This window comes from Danio rerio, chromosome 6 (assembly GCF_049306965.1).
Source record: "Danio rerio strain Tuebingen ecotype United States chromosome 6, GRCz12tu, whole genome shotgun sequence".
Classification (NCBI taxonomy): Eukaryota; Metazoa; Chordata; class Actinopteri; order Cypriniformes; family Danionidae; genus Danio; species Danio rerio.
Genome location: NC_133181.1, coordinates 19,178,484 through 19,189,374, shown reverse-complemented (window position 1 = coordinate 19,189,374; position 10,891 = coordinate 19,178,484). Strand labels below are relative to the sequence as shown.

Genomic DNA, 10,891 nt, shown 5'->3' with positions numbered 1-10,891 from the left:
AGGAATAAACAGCTGTAAACTATGATATTATGGCAAGAGGAAAATAGGTAAACCTGACCCCCAACAAATAAGGGAATTAATGAATAAATGCATATTGAATTTACATGGTTTGGAAACATAATTAATGTAATGAATATATATATATATATATATATATATATATATATATATATATATATATATATATATATATATATATATATATATATATATATATATATATAATCGCATGGGAAAGATTTAAACATGATTCAGCAACAGTAGTAAAAAAAAATCTACCTCTCCGAATCATTCGTTTAAACAGATCTTTGAGGCTCATTAATATCGAGTTAAAACTGTGATTCTGAAACTCCCTGAGGACAGTCTGCATTCACGCCTCTTTTAGCTGAACTTGTGCTGACTGGGAATGAATTACGTTTCAACTGATGCTGTTGTTTCATACTCACTTGGATCTTACTTTGAAGAAACAGATGCACGTGATAAAGATGCTTTCGTTTTGGTTTATATTGGCATTTTCGCTTAACCTGGTCCTAACGGATGCATCGGAAGCAGGTATCAAAATCGCTTCTTTCTTTTGTTGAAAAATGCAACACATTATTGATGGTCTCATACATTTTGTTAAAAAAAAACACTGAGAGTATCGATAAACTGTCTGCTTAATATATTTCAATATTTTATCTTGATAATTTCTTAAAATTGAATTTGCATAGTTGCAAAGTTACTTCAATAATGCAAACGGGACCTTTAAAATGGTTTCTTATTTTAATAAAGAAATGTGTTTGTATTATCTTGACCTAAAACCACGATTGTACTTAACTTGCTCATAGCTTAATGGAATGCAGTATTCCAGCCTGTGAGGCATCATTTTATTGTGTAAACTTGAACAAGCTCTCTAGATTAAATCAGATTAGACTGTAATTGTATTTAATTTTTTATTATTATTGTTACTATTATTATTATTATTATTATTTCTATCTTGCATTATACTGTGTGAGTTCAAAACTATTTTGCAATTAATTAAATTCTGTAATAGTGTTATTTCTTATATAAGTGAAAAAGGAAGTATGCAGTAGTGCATTCTAATGCATCGTGCATTGTTACTTTTGTTTTGGGAATGTTACTACCACAGCCTGCTATGTTGATTGTGCCCTCATAAGTTAGCAATTCCACTGTTGGCAAAGAAAATCCATTAAATGGTTGTTATCATCAAGGGACACTTTTCCTGTTATCATAAGAGCAGCACTGGCCAGGCATTTCCATAAAGATTTGCAAGAAAGTCACCAAGTGCTTTTGTTTGGATTTCCACACATTCTTAATTATGAACTGATGGAAAAATGAGTAATGGCAAATGTGTGTAAAAGCGTTTTAGTAAAGATAAAAATGAATAGCACGACTATTGTAGCTGAATATTCATGAAAAGAAAAGTACTCCCTGTAAATAAAATTTTTTTTTTTTTTGTTTACTTGAAACATTTTAGCAAAGGAGGAATTGTGTCTCTGTGTCCTGTTCTGTTTTCTAATGAATGCTGCATTGTGAATTATGGAAGGTTCATTCCATTACCTCATTCTGCCTAGATCCCACACATGAAATTATACATACTGACAGGAGGATTCACATTTGAGAGACATTTTGGGATGCAAAAAAATGCATTTATGTTTAAAGAAATTCCTATCATTATAATTGTATTGCATCCAGAATAACTAATAAATACATAAAAACATTAAAATCACTTCACTTTCTATGCAGGACAAAAAAGTTATAAACAGTTTTAACCAAAAATTTTGAATTAAAACCAAACATAATACACAGTGTCATCCTATTGAGTAATGTTAATTTTTTTGTGTGTGTGTGTGTGTGTTTTTTTTTTTTTTAAATATAAAACTAATTAGTGCAGAATGTGTAGATGATATTCAAAAATGTTTTTGAGTGTAAAAAGCCTGAATCAGTTCTCTAGATTGTAGTTTATTTGGATTTAAAGGAGTTTCCAGTTATTGCTAAGTATTTCTATTGAAGTTTACACGTTCATGGTAACAATGGTTTCTCCAGTTTCCTCCTACCATAGAAGTGGTTGCCATCAAGTTTTATCCCTCCTAGCAAAAGTGGAAACACTTGTATAAATTTGGAACAATAGTGTGGATAAATGGTGACAGAACTTAAATTTTGTGAGTATTATTCCTTAAAGGGTCACGAAACACCAAAGTACTTTTTTTGAGCTGTTGACAGTCATACTACTTTTTTTAAACGTTTGGTGAGTCTTTAAAAAAGTCTTTGGTTAGATCTTTAAAGTTTGCAGATAAATAAATTGTAGATAAAGTGTAAGGAAAAAATTGCAAGTTTATTGAGATTTCTGTTGTCCAGCTCTACACAAAGGTTCAGGAATGATTTGTTTTAATTCCAGCAGATGGTGCCCTTTCTAAGCCAAATGCAATGTCCCTGACTATTAATTAATCATCACTTTTAACAGAGGTATAGATGCATTGTTATTGATTAGGAATACGTTTTCAGATATTGTTGTTGCATTGAAAAAAGGTAATTCTATGTCCATCATTATTGTTTTAGACTCAGCAATTTAGTGTGTTTCCTGTGCCGCTTTTACTGCTAGGATGTTGGCAGATTTCCTTTGGAGATCCCCTTTTTAGACAAACAGAAGATCTCCTGGGTAAAGTTGGCTTTGGTGGAATTAAGAATAAGGCAGAACTCAAATCACTTCTATGTCCTAGTGATTAAATGTATTTTACTAAATGCTAACTGTTATGCTAGTTCCAAATAGTCATTTAGCAATTCCTTGGAGGAAATACAATTATGTGCAATTAAAAGAATTTTTGATCAGTAATTGGGTGCACTTAAAAACACTTCTTTTGAGACTCTTATCAATTGAATTTATGTCTGAAAGTAAGTGTGTACTGTCAGCAGTGTGGCAAAGCAACTTCTCTCCATGAAATACATTTAGTCACCAGTAACGATTCTGGAATATTAATTAGATCACACCAGAAAGAGAGAAACCTAACATCAATTTAAATGGGTTTAGTTCTCTGTGTGTCATATTATGCATGGTTTATTAATGCAATGTACATCTTTAATGTGCATAATGTCAGCCTATGGTCTTGAATGGCTACCCATGCACAATGTGCAATACTAATCTTAGGTGTGTTTTCAACGAGATGAAATAAAGCCTTTATTGCCAGTACAAAACGTTTATATTATGATTTTTGCACTTCTTTTACAAACCTATTTTATAATCATCAAATCTGCTAAGTAAATCTCTTACATTAAATAATTTACATGTTTTTGTCTGCAAGAGGGCGTAATTCAGTTGCTGAGTGTTCTTACACTCAACAGAGTTGGTTTTCAGCAGTGGGGAATCAAATTGCTTCTGATAGGTCACTGCATTCATAAGATCAACTCAACACGTAAAAAGAGATGTGATGCAACAGATCTAAATGTAGCTGACAGTTGAAGATTTGGTTTATGTGTGAAGAAGACTGATGTGTTCAGATCATTATGACAGATACATTTATTTATGGTAATAGCTGTTTGTTTCTAATAAGCACTGTAAGAGGTAGACCAATTGCAAAAGACTGGGTCATCTGAAAAATAGTAGTGCAAAAGTATGAATCTGAATATTTTGAGACTCCTTAAAGGATCAAGAAACTCTTTTTTGAGATTTTAACAGAATTGTTTGTGTGTGTGTGTTGAGCATCAGTTAAGACAATGTTAGCAACTGTTAGCTTTAATTGTGGAATGAACTTGATAATTTTAAGCTTTTGTCTGCTAATTTAATTTTCTGGGCTTAAAAGAGCCCTAATTATGGGTTTTTGAAAATGACCTTCCATGTAGTAACACAGTGAAGTGAAATATCCAGCTAAGGCTTAAATCTGAAAGTGCGTCGTAAAAAAAAAAAACTAGATTCAAGATTCAATTACAACAGAGTTGACTCACAGTCCTTCAAATGAACTGTCTTGATAACTTGTCTTTAGCCGTTTCTGCGTGATGTCAATAGCCCCGCCCATAAACACAGTAGCAAAGAAAAAGAGGTAGACAAACACTGTAGCAGACCTCCGTTGAATCAAGTCATGAACACGCTGTGATCAGCTGGATAACATAATAATAACATAAATTATTTTCTCTACCCAAAGATGAAACTGCGAAGACTCAGTGGTTGAGGTTTATTTTTGCAAAAATGCCTCAGCATTATAGCCCAGCGTTGTGCTGTTCTCGTCATTTTCCTGATGAGTGCTTCTCGAATCTACACACTTAAAGCAGGGGATTCGTCAGCCGTTTGTTAGAGGAAGAATCAGAAAAGACTATTGATGTATGGGACTTTGTCAGAGCTCGACAAGAACATTAAAGTACACAGTTCATCAATCAGTTTCTTCCTCAATTTCACAAGTGTAAGTAAGTGCGATTAAAACGGTTGCCTCCTTGTTTTCTGTAGCTTACAAATTATGTATTTAATTGTGCTTTGTTACTTGTACTGGATCAAGTTAACTCTTTATATTGTCATATCGTGCCTAAAGCCACGTTGAAAACTCGACTCGTGCCGCTTTGTTTACGGATATAAATGCATTTGTGAGCTCGCGTTCCACTGCTGTTTGTCATTGCTATGGCCACCGTCAGCTGTTCCTACACAATTGCAGTGGTCAAGCTTCAAAATAGTTCAGCATTTGCCGCTGTGTGGATTAATACTGAATGTGTGTCATGCTTAAGAATAAAGTAATATGCTGGTGTTTTAACTGCACTGCTTTAATGCACTCCTCCATTGGGCTTACACAGACACCAGCCAACATTTGGTCACTGAAAGTCTGAGAGACCAGGGGCCTCATGTATCAACGCTGCGTATGCACAAAAACTTTGCGTACACCAGGTTTCATGCTCAGAATCGCTCACGTTTGGATTTACTAACGATGAACTGAACGTGGGAATGTGCGCAGCTCCACGCCAGCTTTATGGCTGGCGTACGCACATTTTTTGTGCGTCTGTTTTATTTCCATTGGCGACTCCTAGAGGCAGTTGTGTTAAATTGCTCTCTACAAAGTGTCTGAGCCTTGCAATGGCAGCTGTATGAGACGGGTTCATCTATAAGGTTTCCATACCATACAGTTGACCAGCCAAACATTAAAGCGCAATTTGCAGCGGTCGCCTGTTTTCCCAATGTAATCTGAGCTAACTACTGCACGCACATTGCTATAAAGACACTATCCGAAGATGAATTTGCATACGTGAATCAGAAACATTTCCATTCAATAAATGTGCAAATAAAATATGATGCACAAACTTATTAATGATTCCTACTTGTCTTTCCTGTGATAAATAGTAGGCAAAATCTGATATGTAGCGGGGAAAAAAAAGAAGAATGACTTAATCAAATGCTGGATTCGAACCGAGTTCATGCTCGAACGTGTCAAAACATGATGACATGCATTTTACAAGCTGCGCCACTGAGATTGTCAAGGGTACTAAAACATTTTACACCTATAAATCACACTATTTCTTCTGTAATTCACTCAGTGCGATGTTCAGACCCAACTGTGTTAACCGCATCAGCTAAACTCTCCCACTCTATTTTTTTTCTTTTGTTGTTAATTCCGGAGGACAAACTTGCAAATAACACCGCTTTTCTCCAGTCTACCTCCGAAAGCAGCACCTCCAATTCACATTCTGTTCAAAGTTTCTCTTTTTGCTTGCTTTTGCCATTGCTTTTTCGTTTGGTTTTGCCATAGTAGTGTCATTAGCATATTCATACAGGGAAGGAGGCAGGGAGGGGTTTTGCGCTCGTGCATGTTGCGCTCAGTTTCACGTTTATTCAGATGTACAAAAGAATATGCGTGAGATTCGGCATACGCAGTGTTTCATACATCTGAATTTTTTTCACGCTAAAACGCTAAATACTATATACTAAAACGCAATGTTTTAGTATGATTTTCACGCAAGTCTTCGTACATGAGGCCCCAGGGGGTTAGGTTCGGGGGTGAGGTGTACTTCAATATTGTTGATAAGTTGCACTGGGCATTGTCACACTAAACGCTATCAACCAATTGCAACAGGCTGTCATCAGTCCAATCAGCGAAGATTAGCTTTGCGCTAAGGAGTGTTTTGGGAACAAAATAATTGCTGAACAAATCATATGGGAGTCGTTGGGATAATAAGGTAAAAATAAATACATAAATGAAAGTGTTTTTTGACCTTGAGTGAATATCAGCCTGTCGTTGAAAACCCTTAAAACCAAAATATGGCCCTTTTTAATGTAAAATAGGGGCTATTTAAAATCATGATTGGGGTGGGACCATAACCAGTGATGTATCACTATCTGCCTGTCCAGTCATAACGTGTCGGTTTCTCTTTATTATTCCTAATAATAATGAGTTTTATGATTTTTACTGAGTTTTCTTATCCTATGAGTAGACTTCTAAATTATTCATGACTGCACATGTTTCTGATGACAGACCTGCCAAGCTGTGAGACCGCTGCCACAGCACACTGTATTTAGCCGTTCATAGAGGGTCGTATGTGTTTGTTTCCATGATTCACGGGGTTTGTTGCCTGATTTTCACCGTAGCGCTGTCAGGGACAATACAGCAAGGCTGTTTGTGTGTAGCAAGCATTTTTGTTGGGAGAGCTGTAAGAGAATTGGACAATGGCGGACTTTGTCTTTTATCAGTTTAGTTTGTTACCATTCAGAGGCATCATCTGTGAAACTATCCATGCTGCCGTGTTCGCCTATGGTTAAAATCTCCAGATTACTGGCAGGGCATTGGTTGTAATACATAGGAAGACCTGCTGGACTGCTATCCACTGTTTCCGTATTCAGACCTGTGTCTGATTTTTTTGGTCTGATTTTGCAAGCCCTCCCCAAAACATCATACTGAACATTTACTGGAGAAAATGCAAACTGAACACAGAAATGCCAATTGGCCCACCCAGGACTCAAACCAGCGACCTTTTTGCTTTGAGGTGACAGTGCTCACCACTGACCCACCCCCTATTAAATATTTTTTAAGTCAAATATTAATTCATTTATTTTATTTTCGGCTTGGTCCCTTTATTGGTCAGGGGTTGCCACAGCGGAACAAACCACCAACCCATCCAGCACATGTTCTACGCAGTGGTTGCCCTTGCAGCTGCAACCCATCACTGGGAAACACCCATACACTCACTTATACACACATACACTATCGACAATTTAGCGTACCCAATTCACCTATAGCGCATATCTTTGGACTTGTAGGGGGAACCAGAGCACCTGAAAGAAACCCAAGCGTAAACAAGAAGAACATGCAAACACAAAAATGCCAACTAACCCAGCCGAGGCTTGAACCAGCGACCTTCTTGCTGTGAGGCAACAGCACTACCCACTGTGCCATAGCACCACCACGCTGCCCAGTCAAATATTTAAATAAACTAAATGAAACACCATGAATTTAAAGCAAATTAAAAAGGCTTACGAGAAATAATTTTACAAACTACAAGCATTAAAATGAAACATCGAATTGACAAAGGTTTTAGTTTTAATACTTTTCCACTTTTCACTCTTTTTTTTATAGCTGAAAAAAAGAATTACATACACTGCAGAATTACATAATACAGGCAAAATTAAAAATAATTAATTGTTGTTTTCCCTTCAAACTCTTTTTTCATATTATAAGAAAAAGAGAGCTCTGTGCCTTTCTTTCCATGTCTTATTCACAGTGAACCGAGCCTTGAGGAAATGCGCTCCGGTGGAGTGATGGACTGATCTCACATTGGTTGACACATGGCACTTTATCTCTTGTTAATTTTTTTTTCTACTAATAGTAAAAACTTAGTTGATCGAGCCTGTTCTGGTTGACTTTTAATTAGTTCTTTATTAGGGGCAATCCTTACTGCCAGCTTGGATTTGGGATTTTTTTTCTAATTCCTACTTGGAAATAATGTTTACAACACTGCTAGAAGTAGAACATTCAACCTGTGAACTTCGGGCAGATCAAAGAACCCTGACTTCAGTGAGACCTGTCATTTGACACTTCACAGATGGCAGTCAGTTCTGCTTCAGAGAAATTAGCTTGAAGCTACCTCATGTGAAGCAAATCAATAAACTATCAAGTAGTATGCTTACAGCACAAAATGACCCAACAATTATAAGCAATTTCTGAGATGATATTAGCTTCATAGTGCATTAAATAATGTTTTTTAATGTTATGAAATATTGTCAAAATACAACTGTGACCTGATTGATTAGAATATATTGAGTTTGGAAGTGGGACAGTTCACTGCTGAAATACCTCCAACAATGCCTGGAACACAGCACTAGTTATTTGTTATGTAGTTGCAAAGTTACATGTGGTCAAGAGAATGTCTGAAAAGGGTACTGTAAAAATGAAGTAAATAAAATGATGACCAAATGAATTACTGTTAAAAAAGTTGACATCAGGTGTGGTCTCTCTGGGAACACCATAACCGTAAGAGAATATGTGCAGCTGAACAGGATTATAAGGACATAAGCCCGGTTTACACAAACTGTTGGCTGTTTAAGACAGCTGTTCATGTTGCATCATGTGCTATTAGATGCGTGTTTACATAATTTCACTCTGCCAATGCCACTATGCCAACTATCCAGTGGTTTTCTCAGCACCAATGTGTCTGAAGATATTAATCATGGCTTTGTTTTCATTACTTAAGAAGAGCATATATAATTTATTGTTATTTGTTCTGCATTTCTTGACTAATGCACAGCAGTTCATAAGCTCTGACCAGATGGTATAGATTTGTAAATGTCTCTCATAAACAGACACACTCAGGTCAGTGTTTGACTTGTGGTTTTGTTTTGTAGTAAATTTTGGAACAGGCCACTGACCTTCTCTGACTCTATAAACAATGAGGACTTTATTAATATGCCTCAGAGTGGAATAAACTCATCCAGCGCTGCTCTCATGTCTGGCCCCTTGTGCATTTGTCTGCCCAGCGGATACCCCTGATCTGTTCTCTCCGTGCTTTTTCATTCCAAGTTTGTGAGAAACAGAGGATGCTAGGGGAGGATATTACGACTAGGTTTCTGAATAGGGCATATCCTTTTATTTTATTAACACACACACATATGCAACAATTAGTTCAAATCATTATTGTAAAGTTTATTTAGGCCCAATCCCAATTCTACCCCTTAGCCCTTCATCTTACCCTAACCCCTCGTTTTGCGCGTTCCCGTGTAGGGGTAGGGGTGTCCCAATTCTCTTTAGCTTGAAGGTGTAAGGCTAAGGGGAAGGGGTAGATAGCCCTGAGCACTGAGATTTTTCAGGACCACTCTCGAAACCAAGGAGTTAGAAAATTTTCCAGAATACACCAGCCACAATGGCAGTATAACTGCACCCGGAAATACTAAACAAATTAATATTTTTTAGTCATTATTACAAATTTTACAACAAACAAACATGTTTTAATATATTCATACGAAGAAGTAATTGCATAAATCTCATTATCATCCCCAAAGTGACTTTTTTTCTTTAGTTATGGAGAAATATTGGCTTTGGTTAAATGTACCATATAATGAAACTTTGGATATACCTATATATACCTAGAAATAGCTGAATAGCAAGAATTAAGTAATAGGAAATGGCATACCATGAGCCTTAAATACCATTGTTTCCTTGTTCTCATGTAAATCCAACACAAAAGCACTATAGAAATAAAGGTCAATAAAGGTGAATTTCACGACAATTCGTAACCTTTTGATTAAGTAGCTAATTCTCAGTATGATCTCAGTCATACAATTTAGTTCAGTTAGCTTATTCCCCAATGACGGTTTTAGTGGAGTTTGGGTGCCACGCCTCCTTTTTAAAAAAATTTTATATTTTCATTCAACTAAACTCGTTTGTATTTGTAAGAATTAGCCACTTAACTGAAAAAAAATATCCTCCAGAGATCAGGCTGGTAAATTCCATGAGTGAAAAATCCAAGTGGAAAACAGACCAACTGGAACAAAACACAGATTGGGACAATGCACCTGTAACATTTACATCATTCTGTTTAGTTTATTTCTGTTTAGTTCTACCAGAAAGACCACCTTTATAATAAAATTATATTGAATTACATTAATTTCATGAGTATAGTTTGACAAAAATATGATTTAACAAAACAGAAGACTTCTTTGGTGGAGGCCCCATCTGTAGCTTGTATCGAAAGTTTGAAGATCCAGCTATAGCTGCCATGACTGAAGGCAGGTGCGGAGCTTACCTCCCTGGACAGGGCAAACCTGGTGGTAGTGGGGAGGATGGTGGGTAAACGTCAGCGTCAGTATCTGAAACCAAATGATTGAAATAAATGGACAGCTTTTATATTCTAGTCTCATGGCTATTGGTTGGAACTGATTGTAATAAGTGACGTGACATTAGGTATTCCTTGTGTCTCGAGGCTTTTGGTTGGAAGTGATTGTGAAAATTGATGTGATATCTTCTACATTTCTGTGTTTCTATACCCCACACTGTCACTTTATTTCTTGTATTTGTTGCCTTAGTTATTATTTATTGTCTCCAGCCACTTGTCTTGTTATGTCTTGTCATGTTGTTATGTTTATTAGTTTAATTGTTTCCCACACCATATATATACCCTCTTGTATCTGCCTTGAGGTGATTCTTTCATTCAGTTTCCTTTGGCTTAGTCTCTATTCCAGAGGTTGTCACAGCTGAATGAACTGTTTGTATGTTTTACACAGCGAATGCCCTTCCAGTATTGGGAAATTCCCATACACACTCATTTACACACACACACACACACACACACACACACACACACACACACACACACACACACACACCTGCCTCAAGTAATCTGTTATTTTTTCTGTTTACTCCTATGATGTCTGTTTGTCCCTTGTTTTCATTTGTACCTTTGGACTGTCTTTGGATTATTGATTATTGCTACC

General features: G+C 36.3%; 1 protein-coding gene across 3 annotated transcripts in view; it reads left to right on the top strand.

The window, feature by feature from the left end:
- The first annotated feature begins 283 nt into the window (after positions 1 to 283).
- col18a1b (collagen type XVIII alpha 1 chain b) overlaps positions 284 to 10,891 on the top strand; it is a 67,076-nt gene continuing 56,468 nt past the window's right edge. For 2 of the 3 annotated variants that reach the window (XR_012407909.1, XM_021477079.3), the window contains exon 1: positions 286 to 552. Coding sequence is in view for 1 of the 3 variants with exons in the window: in XM_021477079.3 (XP_021332754.2) it covers positions 426 to 552 (127 nt within the window). In the remaining 2 variants the exon portion in view is untranslated. Of the gene's footprint in view, positions 553 to 10,891 lie in introns of all 3 variants that reach the window. The other variant, XR_012407910.1, reaches the window with a different exon arrangement.